At 42.8% G+C, this 21,839-nt stretch overlaps 1 protein-coding gene across 8 annotated transcripts in view; it reads right to left on the bottom strand.

Annotated features, from left to right (window-relative positions):
* Window positions 1–21,839, bottom strand: part of KIAA1217 (KIAA1217 ortholog) — a 444,607-nt gene that overhangs the window by 111,793 nt on the left and 310,975 nt on the right. For all 8 annotated transcript variants that reach the window (XM_068987631.1, XM_068987629.1, XM_068987632.1 and 5 more), the window contains exons 4-5: window positions 11,640–11,838; window positions 7,209–7,302 (exon numbers count right to left, since the gene is read on the bottom strand). In XM_068987631.1, the coding sequence (XP_068843732.1) occupies window positions 7,209–7,302; window positions 11,640–11,838 (293 nt within the window). The remainder of the gene's footprint in view (window positions 1–7,208; window positions 7,303–11,639; window positions 11,839–21,839) is intronic.

Below are 21,839 nucleotides of genomic sequence, written 5' to 3'. Positions count from 1 at the left end.
TTCTCTATGCAAATGTGGAAACTGTCTAACATTGCGAGTAAAAATTCAGGACATAGAGAAAGCAGAGAACTGACTGATCGCAGCAAAGAACCTCAAGAAGTAATCTCAAAGCACACATGAAGGTGAAAAAGGGACTTCCCTGTAGTCCAGTGCCTAGGACTCCTCACACCCAATTCAGGGGGCCGGGGTTAGAGCCCTGGTCAGGGAACTAGATCCCATACGCTGCAACTAAGACCCAATACAGCCAATAAAATACATAAATAAGAAGAAAGTGGAAAAGCCTGAAAACTGCAAAAAAAAAAAACAAAAAAAAAAACAAAAAAAACCCCCACTAAGTTCAGTGAATGCAAAGTCCCTGGTACCCTTTGAGAGCTGCAGAATGGAATAGCTCATCATCTTCTTAGTCGCACATGTGTGAATTACAAACTTGTGAGTACATATATAATTTTAGCAAAAGGGCCCATTCCATGTGATGAGCTCAGCCCCTTGGGAATTGAATTATCAAAGCTCCTATCTAATGTGATGAAACAAAAGCCAGGCAATTCATTTAGATCAGGGTGATTTGTGCCCACGAGTAAAGAATCAGGAGATGCTCAGTTCTAGCAGAGAACCACAAGTCTCCCTGGATAGATTGCTTCAAAAATGCTCAGTTCTGGAAGAAAAGAAAACTCTAAATGGAAAAGATACACACATCCCATTGTTCACAGCAGCACTATTTACAATAGCCAAGATATGGAAGCAACCTAGTTCAGTTCAGTTCAGTCGCTGTTGTGTCCGAATCTTCACGACCCCATGGATTGTAGCATGCCAGGCTTCCCTGTCCATCACCAACTCCCAGAGCCTACTCAAACTCATGTCCATTGAATCGGTGATGCCATCCAACCATCTCATTCTCTGTCGTACCCTTCTCCTCCCACCTTCAATCTTTCCCAGCATCAGGGTCTTTTCCAATGAGTCGGTTCTTCACATTAGGTGGCCAAAGTATTGGAATTTCAGCTTCAGCATCAGTCCTTCCGATGAATATTCAGGACTGATTTCCTTTAGGATGGACTGGTTGGATCTCCTTGCAGTCCAAGGGACTCTCGACAGTCTTCTCCGACACCACAGTTCAAAAGCATCAATTCTTCGGCGCTCAGCTTTCTTTGTAGTCCAACTCTCACATTCATACATGACTACTGAAAAAATCATAGCCTTGACTAGACAGACGTTTGTCGGCACAGTAATGTCTCTGCTTTTTAATATGCTATCTAAGTTGGTCATAGCTTTTCTTTCAAGGAGCAAGCATTTTTTAGTTTCATGGTAGCAGTCACTGTCTGCAGTGACTTTGGAGACCCAAAAAATAAAGCCTCTCACCGTTTCCATTGTTTCTCCATCTATTTGCCATGAAGTGATGGGACCAGATGCCATGATCTTCATTTTCTGAATGTTGTGTTTTAAGCCAACTTTTTCACTCTCCTCTTTCACTTTCATCAAAAGGCCCTTTAGTTCTTCACTTTCTGCCATAAGGGTGGTGTCATCTGTGTATCTGAGGTTATTGATATTTCTCCCGCCAATCTTGATTCCAGCTTGTGCTTCATCCAGCCCAGCGTTTCTCATGAGGTACTCTGCATAGAAGTTAAATAAGCAGGGTGACGATCTACAGCCTTGACGTACTCCTTTCCCAATTTGGAACCAGTCTGTTGTTCCAAGTCCAGTTCTGACTGTTGTTTCTTGACCTGCATACATATTTCTCAGGAGGCAGGTCAGGTGGTCTGGTATTCCTATTTTTTTCAAAATTTTCACATTTTAATGTGATCCACACAGTCAAAGGCTTTGGCATAGTCAAAAAAGCAGAAATAGATGTTTTTCTGGAACTCTCTTGCCTTTTCGATGATCCTGCGGATGTTGGCAATTTGATCTTTGGTTCCTCTACCTTTTCTAAATCCAGCTTGAACATCAGGAAGTTCATGGTTCACGTACTGTTGAAGCCTGGCTTTGAGAATTTTGAGCATTACTTTTCTAGTGTGTGAGATGACTGCAGTTGTGTGGTAGTTTGAGCATTCTTCGCACTGCCCTTCTTTGGGATTGGAACAAAAACTGATCTTTTCCAGTCCTGTGGCCACTGCTGAGTTTTCCATATTTGCTGGCATATTGAGTGCAGCACTTTCACAGCATCATCTTTTAGGATTTGGCATAGCTCAACTGGAATTCCATCACCTACACTAGCTTTGTTTGTAGTGATGCTTCCTACGGCCCACCTGACTTCGCATTCCAGGATGTCTGGCTCTAGGTGAGTGATCACACCATCGTGGTTATCTGGGTCATGAAGACCTTTTTTGTATAGCTAGTCTGTATATTCTTGCCACCTCTTCTTAATATCTTCTGCTTCTGTTAGGTCCATACCATTTCTGCCCTTTATTGCACTCATCTTTCCATGAAATGTTCCCTTGGTATCTCTAATTTTCTTGAAGAGATCACTAGTCTTTCCCATTCCATTGTTTTCCTCTTTTTCTTTTCATTAATCACTGAGGAAGTCTTTCTTATCTCTCCTTGCTATTCTTTGGAACTCTGCATTCAAATGGGTATATCTTTCCTTTTCTCCTTTACCTTAAGCTTCTCTTCTTTTCTCAGCTATTTGTAAGGCCTCGTCAGACAACCATTTTGCCTTTTTGCATTTATTTTTCTTGGGGAAGGTCTTGATCACTACCTCCTGTACAATGTCATAAACCTCTGTCCATAGTTCTTCATGCACTCTGGCTATCAGATCTAATCCCTTGAATCTATTTGTCACTTCCACTGTATAATCATAAGGGATTTGATTTAGGTCATACCTGAATGGTCTAGTGGTTTTCCCTACTTTCTTCAATTTATGTATGAATTTGGCAATAAGGAGTTCATGATCTGAGCCACAGTCAGCTCCTGGTCTTGTTTTTGCTGACTGTGTAGAGCTTCTCCATCTTCAGCTGCAAAGAATATAATAAATCTGATTTCGGTGTTGACCGTCTGGTGATGTCCATGTGTAGAGTCATCTCTTGTGTTGTTGGAAGAGGGTGTTTGCAACCTAAGTGCCCATTAATACACGACTGCCTTAAGAAGACGAAGAGCTTCTCAGGTGGCACTAGTGGTAAACCCACCTGCCAAAGCAGGGAAAGTAAGAGATGTGGATTGGATCCCTGGGCCGGGAAGATCCCCTGGAGGAGGGCATAGCAATCCACTCCAGTACTGTTGCCTGGAGAATCCCAAGGACCGAGGAGCCTGGCAGGCTCTGGTCCATAGGGTCTCAAAGAGTAGGACACGACTGAAGTGACTCAGCACACAGCATATATAAGCATGTATGTACGTGTGTATATATACACATAAATATATACACACACACACACACACACCATGAAATACTCCTCATCCATAAAAAGTATGAAATATTCTCATTTGTAGCAACATGGATGGACCTACAGAATGTTATACTTAGGGAAGTCAAGAGAAAGACAAATAGTATACGATACCACTGATATATGGAATCTAAAAACAGCACAAATGAGTCTATATACAGAACAGAAACAGGCTCACAGATATAGGAAAAACAAAAAACATATGATTACCAAAGGGGAGAGAGAGGGAGGGACAAATTAGGAGTATGGGATTAATAGATAAAAATGGTTATACATAAAGTAGACATTCAATAAGGATTTATGCTGTATAGCACAGAGAACTATATTCAAAATCTTTTTTTTTAATATAATGAGTTTTTTGTTGTTAGTTGCTCAGTTATATCCAACTCTTTGTGACCCATGGACTATGGCCCATCAGACTCCTCTATCCATAGGATTTTTCCAGACAAGAATACTGAAGTGGGTTGCCATTTCCTCCTCCAGGGGATCTTCCTGACCCAGGGATTAAATCCAGGTCTCCCACATTGCAGGCAGGCTCTTTACTGGCTGAGCCACCAGGGAAGCCCTATATTTAATATCTTATGATGGCCTCCAATGGAATATAATCTGAAAGAATAACTGAATCACTTTGCTGTACACCTGAAATTAACACAATATTGTATGTCAACTATACCTCAAATTAAAAAGATAAATCAATTTTAAACATGCTCAGCTAGATGCTCAATGAAAAATATAGCACATGTCTTTCCCACTAAGCATCTATTCCACATATGCTCTGAGGTCCATGACCTTGGTCCCACCAATGTTTTCCAAGTCACACAGGCATATTGGTAACAAGCGGGTAGCTGGGACGACCGGCTCAGGTTGCCTTGGGAGACTGGCGATGGACCAACAACCTCAGGTACAGGACTGTGTTTAACCAACTCAGGTGAGCAGTTATCCACAAATTCCTCCCCTTGGTTTAGTCTAGAGCCGTTGATCCTTATTCTGTTCTCTATTTCTCATCTTTACCATGAGCAGTGGGCTTATGCAGCTGTGCTCCTGGCAGGGCTCCACAAAGCTTCCTTCCCTTTGATGGCATCCACCTTCATCAGGAAGGAGAGAGAATTCCAGCCCCCAGAGCCAAAAGGTGAGGCTGAAGGGATTCCAGGTCTTTTAGCTCCTGGAATTCATGAAAAGGGGCCAAGTCGCAAACTGCAGACATGACACCAAGTTGGGTTTTGTTGTGTGTGTGTGTGTGATCAAGTGTGGTTTATTCCAGAAATATAAGAATTTTTTAAAGTCTTAATATTTAAAAATGGCTTTTCATTAATACCAGTTTATGATTCACCAAATTATAACATTGACAAACAAAAGAATGTTGTTATATTTGCTGATCAGATAATTATTCCATGAGACTATACATTTTTAAAATCCATTTTGACACAAAAGAGAAAACTGAAAATTTTTCTGTACAGAACTTTTTTGAGAGCCCACTGGATGAGAACTAGCTTGTTGAACTGTGTCCACCCCTTCTTTGGCGAGTTGGTTTTAAAACTACGTTCTCTGTCTCATTTCTTAGTTGTCTTCATTGAAACTTGAATGCTTTTTCTGTGGGTTGGATGGTGAACATTTGTTTATTCTCCTCCAGGGAGAACAGTTTGACTCTCTCCCAGAGAACAGCACTGTCTAAAGTAGGCTGTGGGCAACTTGGAAAGTGACCACAAGGGTCTCCTCTAAAAGTAAAAACAGAGCAACACTACTGAAACCCAGAGTCGAAGTTCTGAATCCTAGTAGGCTCTATCCAGATGGTTAATATTTGATTTTCTCCCTGCTTTACTGCTGGTCCTTATGGAGGTTCCACATCTGCTTAAGAGTTAAAAACAGGTGTCCTCCCCAGCCATAAACAAGATTTTCAGAGGCAATTCTAGGGCCCCTGTGTGGGCTCCGTGAAACAAAAACACAACTCTGAACACCATGAAACTCTAGACTGAAGGCTAGACATATCAAAAAATAAGGATCTCCAAGGAGCAAAGACTCTTAAGAATGTTGCTTTACCAAGAGATGAATGAGGTCATGAAAAGCAAAGAGAAGCATCGTATTTGGCACATACTTCGTGATGAGCATGGCTCCATCTGTCTTCACGTGGAGCTGGTTTACATGGAAAGTGTAACTGACTAAAAATAAGCTTCCAAATGCAAGCTTTTCTGCAGTAGCAGCTCAGCCTCCCCTTCAAATCACATGTCATTTCTGACATAAAAAAAGCAGCCGTGGAGAACGCAAGAGGCCTCTTCCTCAAAAAGTGTGTAGGCTCTGATCCTACAATGTCATCACTCAGCTTGCAGTCCAGAACCACGTGGAAATTCTCCCAGCACTTTCTATTGCACCTCCTGACCTCTTGGTCCTCAACTCACAAACCCCATGTGGCCGGCAGAACAAAGACATCTCCATCCAAGCCTCCAGAACCTGTGACTACACGGGAAAGGGGATGAAGGTGCCCGATCAGCTGACACTAACATAAGGAGATTATTCTGGAGAACTGGACCCAATGTAATCACAAGTGTCCTTAACAGAGGAAGAGGGAGGGTTGGAGGTGTGACGAGGGAAGCCAGGTCAGAAAGACGGTACTTGCATGGGTTTAAAGACGGAGGAAGAAGGCTGCAAGCCAAGGAATGGGGGTGGCCTCCAAGAGCTGGGAAAAATAGGGGTTTCTGGAAAGGAACGCCAATGATCCTTTTATTTTATTAGTTCACTGAAGTTATATTGGACTTCTGACTTCTAGAATTGTCAGACAGTAAATCTGGGTCGTATTAAGCTAGTGAATATGTAATAATTTGGTACAGCAGCTAAACGCAAACTAATGCTCACTGTCAGGATGTCAGAGTCCTTCAAGAAACCTCCTGCAATTCTAGGACAGGCAGTGCCTGGGTTTCTTTGGCAATAAATCCTAATCATTTACTTTTTTTTCTAGTTAAACTCCAGCATCCAGTGCTAATCGTCAGAAAGGATGACAGAAAATGTCAAGGCATGTTCTAAATTTGGGGGTGGAGGATGGGGTGGGGAGGTGGAGGTGCATCTGGAAAGCGAATCTTTTTTTGCTGCTCAGTTTTACTGCAGAGGAAGGTACCACTAGCATTACTGTTAGAAATGCACTCTCATTCAAATGGACTTGCATTCGTGCGATTTTACAATCTGCCTTTTCAGCTTCCCTGTGCTTTATTCTTCAAAACATGCCTGTGTGTTCTGAATAATCTTCTACAATGCTCTAAATCTAGAGAATTTTAGCTCACAAAACATGCAGACTTTTGTACTTTGCCCTCAACACCATGCAGGTGACATTTGATAATATTTAACACTATTTGCTGTTGCAACAGCAAACAGTCCTGAATTAGAAAGTGAAGAATTTATTCAATAATTAGAATGCTGGGACTTGGAATAGCTGATAGAAAGATATTAATAGATTCCACATGCTGTTGTGCACAGGTTTTGCTGTCATTTGTATGTCAGTTTTGCTTTAAATGGAGGAAAAAAAATAGCAAGAGATCCTCCGAGTAAGTTAGTTTATTAGAGACCAAGAACCCTTTCACATACAGATCTTCAGGACCCCTTTGGAGTGAGGACCTAACTAAATTCCATGCTTAGAGATGAATTAGGATGTGTCAAGCCCTGTCTGAACCCTCTTACTCCAAATAATGAGGGAATCTGACTTCTCTACCAACAAACAATGTCATTAGACAAGAAGAACAGTTAAGAACCCCGCGTACCTGGTGTTTCAGTGTGATCACACCAGGACCACATGCCAGAGGCGGGATGATGGTTCGACCCATAGAATTAAAGTAAAAATAGAATAGGAACACTCACCCTCATCTCTCCGTTCACAGTTTTCGGTGTGTGGTTGAATGCGTGGGCAGGATCCTTGTTGTACACTTTGAGAAGGGATCTGTCCTGAATGTTCCTGGAATCAAAAACATCAATAACTATGGCAGATGAAAGGAGCCTTCTTGTGGCCATTTCCTTCTCATCTACTCATAAGAATCGGGTAAAAGATATCTACAGACAATCCAGCCGTTGTGTGCAATCAACCAGACAAAAAGTTCTTTTACCATAAAAATAGGCAAAGATAAATAAGGCAAAGGAGAAAAATGACTTCAGCTTTTCTTTCCTTTTTCCCCCATTCCTCAGGAAAGTATTACTCTTTCGCCACAGCTCTCCACCCATAAATATCGGGTAGCATAAACCTTCTTTCAAGATTCTGAGCAAGGAAAGCTAACACTTCATGAAACAATAAAGTTCCCATATTTACAATCTGTTCAAAGGGATTTGGTTAATATTTAAATATTTAATTGTTTACTTTGCCCAGACACCTGGTTTTCTGCTTATCTCATGAATGGATGCAAACGAAAAATGCTTTTTTCCTCCGAACACCTATATCCAGGGAAAGAAAAGGTATTTGCAGTCCAGAAAAAAAGTACCACAAAGATCAAAACTGGCATCTTTATGATTTTTTTCCCTTCCATAATGGACTTAAAAAAAAATACTGTTCTACATACAAGTTGAATTCCAGAAAAAGCAGTAGATAAATTCTTCCCCTGGTTTGTCTCTCCCTTGGAATCCAACATTTAGAAACTCTAGAGTCAATCAGACTGCAGCAAAGGACAGAACCACATCTCGCTGACAGCCTACCTTGAAATTATTTAAGAGCTTATGAATATCTACGACGTCCTTCGCCCTCCATCTTCAGTTTTCATCAGCAGAAGAGGCCCCCCCACGGCACGTTCAGCCCTGTCTACACTGCGATGCCTGCCAGCGCTGGCATGGTGAGCTCAGGGAATCTGGTGCAGGAAGACACATTCCTTTCCTCCAGGTGCAGCCGCACGTATTGTGGGCCGATCACAATCACTGGGATGATTGGCTTGTGTTTTTGTTTTCAATGAACTGGAGGATCCTTGGACTAGTCTTGCTTCCTTCCATCAAATATTTGTCAGTGTTTGCTTTGAAGCGGTGACTAGCCCCAGCTTGTACCGTCGCTCCACATTTCAAGCAACTCCTTAGAAGTCTGCTTAAGGGGAGGCGTGTGGTCCTTGTTACTAGAAAAGATTGAGTGACTAGGAAGGGAAGAGTTCGCAGAGGGAAAGGGTGTGGGGATTCACTGCAGGAACTCATCAGGTGCATGGGGGGGTCAAAGTCCCAAGTGACGATGTGAAGAAACTGAAAACCTTACTTAAGCCATGAGAAAAAAAAAACAACAAAAAAAACTTCATGTGGTTCTGAAGGTATTTAAAACACAGGAGGTTGGTTTAGGACTAATTTAGAAACATGTTCATCCAAGATGAACCAACAGAAAAGGCCCAGCTTGCGTTTGCCATGGCAACGTTTACAACACAGAGTTTCAACCTAAACTCTCGGTAGCATTTCCCCAAGGAAAATATGGACAACTCAACACCATGATGAAAGCTCCAAATGTTTAACAAATATTCCCTCACTTCAAAAATACTGGCAGTGAATGAAATTTGTCTCTGGGTTTAGAATATTAAAGCCAGTGTCTTCAGGTAAAATGTACATGCTACATTTTTTTTTTTTTTCCCCTTGCTGGGAGAGGGGGCAGGCAAGGTTCTATTTAATGCTGATAGTGAAAATTTATTCTACAATTTAAATAAAATATACTGGAGGGATTTTATGCAAAAAAAGCAAAGAATAATAATTCTTTGAAAGGACATACATGTTATCATCTTGCCTAAATAGTATATTCATCACCAAATAAAGACATTTATTTTTAGATCCACTTAAATATTTTTAGATCCATTTTCATATGTAAATCAAAACTCTGAAAAGTAAAATTATGGACAAATTTATAAACCAATGACGTTCCCCTTACACATTTTCAATGAGATTTTTAAAAAATCAGGTTATCAGTACTGCAGCCTAAGAATCAATGAGAACATCACTTTTGCAGATAGAAACAAACTGAAATTATTAACATTTAAAGCAATCACTTCTTTCAAGTGCTGCTTTGTTTTATCAACTGAATTTGCATCAAGAAGGACCATTTCAGTTTGAAAGTTTTGGGGGACTTTTTCCTCTTTGTCTTCCCTCCCGTTTCTCTTTTTGTGACTACATCACAATACCCCCAAAGAATGTGCACAGAAAGTCTTAGTAGTCATACTTTGAGGCTTGGGAAAGAAACTCATGTCTAGGAAATCATGACTCGTACTATAAAAATTCTTGCATGAGCTGCAAGACAGGGGGGTCCAACTGTTTACAATAATTTCATCAGCCTTGAACTCCACAATCAAAAGTGGCTTTGTGTAGTTTCATGTGTACTTATTATTACCCTTCCCCTCAATTTCTCGAACTGCAAAAATTCAAGAAGACGGTTTTAAAGCAGCACATCCATGTTAAAAAAAAAACTACATGAGATTATCTTATTGCAAGTATCAGTTCAGTTCATTCACTCAGTTGTGTCCAACTCTTTGCAACCCCATGGACTGCAGCGCACCAGGCTTCCCTGTCCACCATCAACTCCCAGCGCTTACTCAAACTCATGTCCATTGAGTCAGTGATGCCATCCAACCATCCCACCCTGTGTCATCCCCTTCTCCTCCCGCCTTCAATCTTTCCTAGCATCCGGGTCTTTTCCAATGATCAGTTCTTCCCATCAGGTGGCCAAAGTATTGGAACTTCAGTATATTGGAGTATACACTGCAAACATACTCTCTAAATATTGCGTGATTACTTCATGGTTAAGTTCATGCTTTGTACATTAAGGATATTTTTGTGATGGCAGCTTGATTAATAATTTATGTCAAAAAACAAACATGAATTTCCTGATACCCATGAATATTTAAACATGTTTTAAAAAACAGAAAGGTTGGGCAACAGACATAACACCTATACCTTAGGGGCATGTGTCAAACGTTGAAAGCTCTAAATTACTCATATACCTTTGTACAACCCTAAATGCGTCATTTCTGATCACTCTTAGAAATTTATTATGCACTAGAGGCATATTTTTAAAAAGTAGTTCTTATTAATTCCATGATGAAGAAACAGGACAGTCTGCTATCCCCACAAGGAAGGGACCCAGAGAAACCAACTCGGGGCCCAGATGAGTTGAGAGGAGAACATTCTGAGGAAATAAACAATTTCTGATCAAGAATGTGGACAGTCAGGTTTGGGGCTGGGCTTAGACATTAATTGGCTGCATGATCTTGAATAAGTCTTAACTCTTAAGCATCTGAGTTTCTGGTCCCATCAAATGAAAGGGCTGGATGAATCACTCAATCTTTTTCTCAGCCCTAAAATGTTTAACGGCTATACTTGCGACAACTCATTTGGGTTGATTTCAGTCCTGTTTCTCAGGCTTATTTGGCAAGAAGGGCTCAGATGGTCCCTTTTCATGACATAACATTATCGGCATTGATAAAGTGCTTCCCTTTCTGTGCCACTGGCCACAGTAGGAATCCCTTTAGCCTCCTTTTAAAGAACATCTTATATTAGGAGTGGACTTCTCTGGTGGCTCAGGTGGTAAAGAATCTGCCTGCAATGCGAAAGACCCAGGTTCAATCTCTGGCTTTGGGAAGATCCCCTGGAGAAGAGAATGGCTACTCATTCCAGTATTCTTGCCTCGAAAATTCCATGGACAGAGGAACCTGGTGGTCCAGACTCCATGGAGGTCACAAAGAGCTGGACATGACTGACAGACTAAACTTTCACTTTTCACTGTTGTACTAGGAGCCCTTGGAGAAAGCCCACATGGAAAGTGGGATCCTTTAGCAAAGGCCAACTATTTAAAAACAAGAAAAGGAGAATGCTTCTTGGCCTCCTTTCTTGTGGACGATAGCATTGCATCCACTGTGTTTATTCTAACTCTTTCATGTAATTTATGGCCCAGTGGGATCATTACCTAAAATGTCCACAGCCTCCGTCTATGAGAACAAGAGCCCTTGAAAAGGAGTTGGTTAAGTTCCACCTGTAGGCATAACCCTTTCCTCATATGATCTTCCTGGGCCACCGCTTCCCTAACTCTTAACGATAAACAGCGGACTGGCTCAGTTTTTCCATTCTTTTCAGATGTAATCTGCAAAGATCTGGGTGGGAGAAGTCTGTGTTCACCTCTGTAAACCAAACTTTGTCAATGAATTCTAGAAAACCAGATAGTGGATTCACACCTGGATAAGGTACACCTGCTCATTAAGACAACAGCCGTGCTGTCTTCACTGGGACATGGAGAGATGGGGACTTGGTAGCAACTGTCAATGTAAGATGGTGGACACATGTGACGTCACCGCTTACCTGACATCATTCAGTTCGTAATAGACATTTCTGCTTTCATCTTTGATGTAAATGGCGACACTGGGCGACTCCAGCATTTTCATGGTGAGCTGCTGTGGAAAGGCACTTACGAAGAGAGCACGGATTGTGTCTGCACTTGTAATTTCGTTCGGCATCCTGAGCTGCTTGGTTTCATCTCCATACTGGAGATAAAGAACCCCTGCACACAAGATGGACACAGTTATCAGTCGCAGCTCAAGACTCACACGACACACAGCACAAGCTAAGCCACTTCCATCCTACCGCAGGCAGGAATGTGCCAGATGCGCTTGCAAAAAAGCACGTCACAAGAGACGTGATCTTGGTATTTTCAAGAAACACACTCTCTGGTTATGATGTAAATACCTTATTCTTTAGAGTCAAGGCAGGTGTTACAGAAGCTCATTTTTAACTATTTTAAAAACCAAAGGACAAGAAGCTAACCCTTGGTAGCCTAAAGCAAAACACAATATTTAATTCCCTTGAAAGGTGTACTTAGGAATCTGACCCCATTGGGTGAATTTCTTCCCCCAAGTCTTTAACGAGGGACACAATCATGATAGCAACAGGCCAGTGACATAAAGTCCTTCTTTTAAGATTTGTTTTGAAGTGGACCTATTTTAAAGTCTTTATTGAATTTGTTACTATATTACTTCTGTTTTATGTGTTGGTTTTTTGTCCTCCAGGCATGTGGGATCTTAGCTTCTGGACCACGGATCAAACCCACACCCCCTGCATCGAAAGGTGAAGTCTTAACCACTAGACCACCAGGGGAGTCCCCAGTTCAAGTCTTTATAGTCCATCCAGCAACGTGCTTGAAGTGGAAATGCTACAATTTTTCTGGGGTTCTACTACATATTGAATGTTTCTACCAAAAGAAAACATCTACATGAGTCTGGTGTCCTAATGTGTCAGAAAGAAAATGGAAAAAAGTCAGCTACACCAACACAAGCACAGGATGACAGCATCTCAGAGTTCCAGGGGGCATGTGGCTCCTGCGAACCATGCCTCCCAGCCATCATGCCCCTGTGGAGCGTAGTCCCCTCCTCCTGGAGGCTAGGTTTGGCCACGTGACTCGCTTTGGCCAATGAGACGCCAGCAAGGGTGATGCAAAATGGAGGCTCGACACATGTTTGCATGTGAGAGCTTGTTTTCTTGTTGAGCATGGTCTTGTCTGCATCCTCACAGAACCAAACTTCTGTGGAGTCTAACTGAGCCACGCTGGGAGGCCACATGAAGAAAAAACTGGAAGCCCTGACTAATCATTCTCCAGCCAGGACCACCGGCCAGTTATGTGGGAGTGCCAGCTTGAGGGGGAACCCTGGGCCTCAGGAGAGCTGTGCCAGCCGATGTGGAACAGAAACAAGACTCTCCCTGGAAAGCCTGCCAAATGGCAGAATCACGAGCAAATACATAATTGTGGTTGTTTTCCGTCACTACGCTTAGGGTCACTTGTTATTCAGAGACAGGTGACTTGAGGCGGGGGATGGAAGATCCCGATGTTGAATTTGAATCCCACTTCCTGTGAGAATCTACTGAGGCCCTCTACCAGTACCACTGGAGTAAGTCGCTGGCAGGAGAGACTCAAAAGAAAATAGACTATGACTTGTGGTTAAATACAATAGCTCATGCAACTGATTTATTTCTATCTCCTTCTGACATTCCATTCAGATGACATGAAGAATTAAAAAAGCATAAATCAAAGAATTAAGGGGGTGAGAGAGGAAACAATAGCAGACCATGCAAAGCTGACACCTAGATCTTCAGGCACAGAACTCTGCTTAATTGCAGCGCTTGGAGAAGCTCAGGAAATGAGGCACCAGATCCTCCTGAAGGTTGGAATGCAGAGTGCTTGGAAAGCATGAGGGCTGACTGAAATTTTTTAATGGTTTAGCATACTTTCCCTGGGCGGCTTTCCTGGTGGCTCAGCGAGAAAGAATCCTCCTGCTAATGCAGGAGACGCGGGTTTGATCCCTGAGTCAGGAAGATCCCCTGGAGAAGGAAATGGCAACCCACTCCAGTATTCTTGCCTGGGAAATTCCGTGGACAGAAGAGTCTGGCGGGCTATAGTCTAAGAGGTTTCAAAGAGTTGGACACAACTTAGCGACTATACTACAACAGCAACAAGTTTCCCCATCACCTTTCCATCCCATTCAGCCAAGCAACTCCACAAATCCACAGCAGAAACTGAAAGAGGAGCCAGTGGACTGGATTCTGGCTCACCAGACAAGGGACGGTGTGTGAGGTCCCCTCTGCCAGAATTCTGGCAAAGGGCTGAGATCTCTGTCAGGTAACTGGAGGAAGCCCTGGAGGAAAGCTGACTGTCCTCTGAGGGGAGACCAACAGAGTTTTGAGGGTAAGATTCTGATTCTGTCTGGTCATCCCATCACGAAGCAGCCCAGGCCACATACAAGAGCTTCCAGGGAGTACAACCATGCTTTGCTTATGCATGAACAGACCAGCAGGGATTACCAGACATTTCATAAAGCCTCTTTCATGTTAGAAGCAAACAGCAAACAGAAACGCAGAAGCGACGAGACAGTCTGAGAAAGGGGGAACCTTTGGAGAGCAAGAGTGAGCGCTGGGAACCATGAGAACAGAAATGACAAATTCAGTGGAGAAGAAAAAGTTGACGAAATCTCAAAAAGAGCACCAAAAAAAGACTAAGGGATGGGAAAAGGGTGAGAACCAATGAAAGAAAAAGACAGAATTACCTCAGAGCCGCTCAATTCCTAATAATGGGGACTTGGGTAAGGAGGTCAAAAATACAGAGCAGTTTTTCAAAGATATTATAAGAATTTTTTTTGTCTCTCCAAACTGAAGACATGAGGTTGGAGACTGAACAGGTTCATGAGGGAGGGACTTCCCCGGTGGTCCTGTGGTTAAGACTCGGAGCTTCTGATAAAGAGGGGCATGGGTTCAATTCCTGATCAAGGAACTAAGATCCTGAATGCTGCAAGGCATGGCCAAAAAAAAAAAGGTTCGTGAAATGCTAAAGGCAATCAGGCTTGGCACTGAGACATTCCAGATGGCAGGGGAAAAACAGAGGTTCCTACAAGTTCCCAGGGGGCGGGAAGCAAAGTCACAAAGGAAGAAACAGGAGTCAGAAGGGCATTCGCTTTCTCAACAGCAGCCCAGAAACCAAAGACAATGGGGAAATGGTCTCAAAAATCCGGGAGAAATATTTTCTATCTAGGTCTATATTTATCCAAACCATCAATCAGGTCTTTCATTCAAGTCAGCTTCCCAGCCATGCCTTCCCTCACCACCTTCTCCAAAATTTCAGCACCCTTTCTGCCTCATATTCCATACCTGCAACTCCTGCTTCATTTCTGTTCCTGAGAGTTTCTCACTATTTAATCCATATATTCACAATTACTAGTGTTTATTGTCAAAATGGAAGCTTCATGGGGCTGGGGATTTTTTTGTTGTTAATTTTCGGCTGTGCTGGGTCTTCATTGCTGTGCCTGAGGTTTCTCTGGCTGAGGCGAGTGGGGGCTGCTCTCTAGTTGAGGTAGGCAGGCTTCTCATTACAGTGGCTTCTCTAGTTGTGAAGCATGGACTCTAAGCACACGAGCTTCAGTAACTGAGGCACACGAGCTTAGTTGCTCCGTGACATGCGGGATCTTCCCAGACCAGGAATGGAACCCGTGTACCTGGCATTGGCAGGTGGATTCTTCTCCACTGTACTAGCAGGGAAGTCCAGAAATTCTTTTTTTTTTTTTTTTTAATAAAATAGAAGCTTCATGAGACTAGGGTTTTTTTTTTTTTTTTTTAAATAATTCCTCTGGTCTCCTTTTTATTTGTTTGTTTACTTATTGGCCATTCTGCACAACTTACAAGATCTTAGCTCCATGACCAGGGATTGAATCTGCATCCTCGGCAATGAAAGTGCAGAGTCCCAACCACTGGACCACCAGGGATTTTTTTTTTTTTTTTTTTTGCATTTTAAAAACAGGTTTTGGGGGGTTTTTTTGGTCAAGCTGGGCAGCATGTGAGATGTTAGTTCCCTAACCAGAGATTGAACCTGGGCTCCCCGCATTGAAGCACAGAGCCCTAACCACTGAACCACCTGGGAAGTCCCAGGGATTCTTTTTAAGATGGTTTTTGTCGTTGTTGTTTGCCTCAGTATCCTTAAGACTTGTGATATAACTTGTGATGTAGTAGGTTCTTAATACGTGTTTGTTGAATGAATGAATGGTTTATTAATATTGGTCACCCAAAAGGAAATGTTGATTTGGGGATCTGTTCGGGCTGTAAGAGCTTTGGCTGCATGAGGTAGGAATCTCGTTCCTGATTTGGACACACATGAGAACCACAGTCTGAAGTGTACATCTCCTTGATCAGAGGAGTCCTTTCACACAAGCATAAGCAGCTCCCTTTCTCTTCTCCATCACTGTTTTGATCTTCACCGTCTTCAAGGAGTTAGTTTTCCAGAACTTTCACACTGCTACACATTTTGCAGAGTACAGAAAAACCCTTTCAAGCCTGTCTGACCATAGATTGTGCAACGTCTCTGCCCCAAACAGGAGATGCGGTGACTCTCCATGTGATTGCTAATGTCATATCCGAAGGCCAGAACCACGTTTGAGGTCTGGGCCTCAACCATGCTTGGGCGGGGCTCCTGTTCAAGGACCACTTGTGGCCTCCCGACAGTCAGATATCACAGCCTTATTCCCCTCAGAAGAGCCTGGTTTTCATTCCCACATCTGCATTCTGTACGTGTGTGTGCTTGAAATAGAATTTGCAGGCTGCTCTGAGGGAAAAGAGAAAAAAAAAATTGGGCCTGAACTATGGTTACCTCAGGGTCTGGCTAGCGCGGCTGCCAGCTGGGTACACAAGTCCAGTTACAGATCATGAAAATCCAGAGGAGATGGAAAAGATGCCTTTATGAACAGAGGAGAGCAGTCTTTTTACACTTGGTTCAGCCTGCCTTCTCAGCTCAGGAAAGGTATTTAGAAACGCTTAAACTCAGAAGGAACTCTCTTAATCTATGGTGGCGTTTTGTTGGCATAGTGGTGGGATTCAGCACACCCTGGCATTCTGCCCTCGCTCTGAGTGAGGGCTGGCTGCTCCAGATTTAGAGGAAGTCTGAAGGACTTTGGAAGAGAAGTTCCCTTTTTATGAAGGAGGAAAGAGGACCGGGGAAATACATTTATTTATAGGATGTCTGCTCTGTCAGAAACAGTACCCGTGTAATTTCACGGAATCAGCATCTCTGAGATTGGTGTGATGCCCCCATTTCACAGAAAGGGAAAAGGAAGTTCGGAAGGTCCAGGTAGCTCGCCTCAAGTTACAGGTAGTAAAATGGCTTAGCTAACTTATACAGAAGCCACGATCTCTCCCTGGAAGCACACAGCCTCTGAAATTTTGCATTAAGCTACATCCATCTCCTCCAACTGTCCTCTTAGGACCATCTTAGCTGTCCTCACACTTTTAGCCTGACCATCTGCTGGAAGATGTGGAAGCATGATGGGGGCAGCTTAGAAAAAAGATTCCTATTTTGAAATCAACCAAAGTAAATGATGACACGTGGTTAGAAATAATCCACGTGCTAGGGGGAGTGGAGGAAGGCCCAGAGCCCTAAAAGCAGGAGTGCTGAAAGGAACCCCACAGTAACTGTGGACCTTCTGAGAAGCCTCAAGGGTTCTTCCATCTCAACGGCTCTACAAAGGGAAACTCCATTTGTCACCAACAGCTTTTGGTGACATGTTGTAAAAACCAAAATGCACTTGGCAGGTCATGTGGTGTCACACACTGCTATAATCTTCTGAATCTCAGAATCCATTCCAGAGTTTGGGATAGCTTCTGAAATGTTCTTTATCTTCAAATAGGATGTAAGGGTTTGCACTGTGTGACCTCACTATGAACTGGATATTTGTGTTCCTCTAAAACGCATGTTAAAACCTTAATTCTTACTGTGATGGTATGTGGAGGTGGCGCCCCTGGGAGGTGATTAGGTCCTGAGGGTGCCACGCCCCACACTCCGTCATGGGAATAGCACGCTTAGAAGAAGAGACATGGGAGAGCTTCTTTTCTCTCTCTGCTCTCTGGTTTGTGGGGATACAGTGAGATTATAGCAATCTGCAAACCAGGAAGTGGGTCCTCCCCAGACACTGACCTTGAACTTCCAAGTCTCTGCAACAGTGGAAAATACATTGTTGTTTAAGATACTCTGTCTTGGGTAACTTGTCACAGCACCCCAAACCAACTAAAAGAGATCTCAACCTCCTCTTCTCACCCATTAACCCCAGATCATGCCCCATTCCTAGGGCATCACAGTTGTGTTGGACAGCCTGCTGCTCCGTGACTTTATCAAGCACGCCCACTCTCCACACTGGGCCATCCGCTTGGAGGACTTTCTTGCCACTTCTTTGCTTGGCACACACTCTACCTCTGAGTCACTTTCGCAAACACTCCTCCAGCACTTTTCCATTAACTATTTAAGAATTTTTCTCAAATACGTCTTACTGAAATTGCAAGCATGGCTTTTAATTCTGCATTACAATTAGCTGTATTCATCAGAGGGTAATATATAGTAAAATATTAGGTGTATACTAGCTGCTCAGACATCTTTTAGTTGAAATGAATTGAATTCTCCCTGTAATGTGGCCAACTTACTCTGATGTGTGCCTGCCATCTGGAATGCCTCCTACAATGTCCCCTAAATGACATTTTTTATAGCCAGATGATGGTGACAATTCCAAATGACCTAAATTCCTCAGTTTCTCCAAATTCAATGTAAGACTAGGCAAATCAATATGCGCACTGTAACAATGGCTAATGGCTAATGCCTTAGAAATAAAAAGAGCTGTTAAGAGTACTTTCTGATGGAAAACCAACAGTTTTCAGTTTAATAAGAAAAAATATGATTATTAAAGTAAAGACAGCCTCATGAAATTGGCAAAAACTTTAGTTTGGCTACTTTGGGTCTTAGCTGCATCAAGTGGGATCTCTCTTCGCTGCAGGCAGCCTCTCCAGCTGCTGCGGTTGGGCTCAGCAGTTGTAGCACACAGGCTTAGTTGCCCTGAGGCATGTGGGATCTTAGTTCTCCGACCAGGTTTCAAACCTGTGTCCCCTGCATCGCAAGGTGGATATTCAACCCCTGGGCCATCAGGGAAGTCCCAGCAAAGGTTTTCACAATACAATAAATGTCGCTGACAGGAGATGAGAAAGCGGGTTTTCTCACATACCACTGCTGGAAAAGTAAGTTGATGCTACTTCCCCAAAGAGCTATTTGTCAGTATGCATCAAGAGCCCCCCAAATATACATATGGTTTGAGCCACTTCTACACATTATGCACAAAGATGTATTTCCCAGGATGCTCAATAAAGCATCGTTTATAAGAATAACGGTGGGGTGGCGGCGGGGGAGTGGATTCCAACATTAGAGGATTCAGGATTCACTTAATAAATCAATTCATCTACTACACATCCACTCACTGTAACACTACACTGTTATTAAAAGGAATTCTAAATGAAAATGGCAATGGAAAAAAGTTGTATTATGAAACAGAAAGGAACCAGATTTTTAAAAAACCAATTAATCACCTAATGGCAGGGATGGACCCAAGTTTTGTGGGGCCTGAAGCTTATGACATTTTTGACTCCTTAAGAATAAGACTACAAAGTTAGAAACAGAAAATTCACTATGAAAGTAAATTATTGATTTATAGGGGCCTGAACCTTGGTTTCCCCAGGTTCATGGTTAAGTCTACCTATTTGATGAATGTCCAGAGAGGTTGTCTTTGGGTGGTTAAGTTCATGGGTGATGTCCTCTTCATCAAGATTTTCTATATTTCTTACATTTTCTCAATTAGAACGCTTTGATTTGATCATCTTAAAAAGTAACTACCACAGATCTAAAGAGACTGGCCAATTAGGGTTCCTACTCAGTTAATTGGGTAATTTTTCAAGACAGAAGAGATGGGCCACAGGAGGGGAACATATTAAACTTTCAGTGGAGCTGGCAGAATGTAAATTGGTATCTGAAATGGGGAAGACATTGGTATTTAAAATAAGCGAAAGATTCCAGGGCAGTTAATATCGTGGCATATCCTTAAGAGACTGAATTTCAGAGTCCTCTGATTTAAAAAGAGAAGTGCAGGGACTTCCCTGGCAGTACAGTAGTTAAGTCTCCATGCTTGCACTGCAGGAGGCATGGGTTCTATCCCTGGTTGGGGAATAATATCCCACATGCTGCAAAGTATGGCCAAAAGCTTAAAAAAAAAATCAGTTATAAGAAAAAAAAAAGTGGAAATAAAAAGAAGTGTAATGCACTGAAATGTAGTCTGCAAGGACCTGCAGAAATGGCTTCATTCATTCAAGAGACCAGCCCCTATTTTGTGCCTGGCACCATGCCAGGACTGGGAGGTACAACAGTAAACCACGGGTCTCGCCCTGTGTTCTAACCCGCATAGTGGTTCCATAAAATGACCCTGTTATCTAGACCTTAACAATTCAGATCTGACACCAGCTGACATTTTGTTTCAGACACAGTAGCAATTTGAGGACCAGGCCACATGTGTTCCTTGAAAAACGCTAGTATGCCCCGTGATGTCTGAAACGTTTCACATCCTGAGAAGACTCACGTTGCCACGCCTCTTCCTAGGGAATAGCTTTTCAAGTAGGGGACAAAGCAAGATGGCAAGCATTGTCTTGCAAAGAAGAGAATTACAGCAGAAAAATTATTCTCCATGGAAAGTCTGGATGCTCCTTTTTTCTGGAATAACTTTACTCTCAGATTTTACTCTGATTTAGGTAAAGACCAAATCTTTGCTGAGGTATCTGAGGCGGATGACATCAATCAGATATTTTCTTATGTGTTTCAGACGTGATATTTAAAGCCAAGGCAAGACTCCATTAAGTCTTTTAACTGATCTATCCTCTACACTAGGCAGCTATGGGAGACCCTCTGGAGAGTCTTAATGAGGGACTGAAAAACTGCTATAGCAATTTTAAGAGAAATTCTAATTTAGATTGTACTTTACAGAGTCATGGGGCTTCCTTTGTGGCTCAGCTGGTAAAGAATCCGCCTGCAATGTGGGAGACCTGGGTTCGACCCCTGGGTTGGGAAGCTCCCCTGGAAAAGGGAAAGGCTATCCACTCGAGTATTCTGGCCTGGAGAATTCCATGAACTGTATAGTCCATGAGGTCACAGAGTCGGACACGACTGAGTGACTATCACTTACAGAGTCATAATTGTGGAGCAAGCCATGTGTAAAAGGTAAATATTGTAGGGAATTCCCTGGTGGGCCAGCGGCTAAGAGTCCGCCTTCCAGGGCAGGGGACCTGGGCTTGATCCTGTTCTGGGAACCAAGATCTAGAAACGAAGCCCCCATGCCCCAGCTAGACTACACACCACGACTAGAGAGAGGCTGCATACCTCCAATCAAAGGTCCCAAGGCACCAAGTATCTCTCTTTCTCTCTCTTTCTCTATATATACATATATATATATACACACACACACAAAGATCCCGAGGCAGCCAAGTCTCTCTCTCTATATATATACACATACACACACACACACACACACACACACACACACACACAGATCCCGAGGCAGCAAGTCTCTCTCTCTATACACACACACACACACACACAAAGATCCCGAGGCAGCCAAGTATCTCTCTCTCTATACACACACACACACACACACACACACACACAGATCCCGAGGCAGCCAAGTCTCTCTCTATATATATATACACATACACACACACACACACACACACACAAAGATCCCGAGGCAGCCAAGTCTCTCTCTCTATATATATACACATATATACATACACACACACACACACACACACACACACACACACAGATCCCGAGGCAGCCAGTCTCTCTCTCTATATATATACACATATATACATACACACACACACACACACACACACACACAGATCCCGAGGCAGCCAAGTCTCCCTCTCTATATATATACACATATATACACACACACACACACACACACACACACACACACACACACACACAGAGATCCCGAGGCAGCCAAGTCTCTCTCTCTATACACACACACACACACACACACACAGATCCCGAGGCAGCCAAGTCTCTCTCTATATATATATTCACATATATACATACACACACACACACACACACACACACACACACACACACACACAGATCCCGAGGCAGCCAAGTCTCCCTCTCTCTAT

This window comes from Capricornis sumatraensis, chromosome 15, assembly GCF_032405125.1.
Source record: "Capricornis sumatraensis isolate serow.1 chromosome 15, serow.2, whole genome shotgun sequence".
Taxonomy (NCBI): Eukaryota; Metazoa; Chordata; class Mammalia; order Artiodactyla; family Bovidae; genus Capricornis; species Capricornis sumatraensis.
This window is presented reverse-complemented; position numbering and strand designations above follow the sequence as displayed.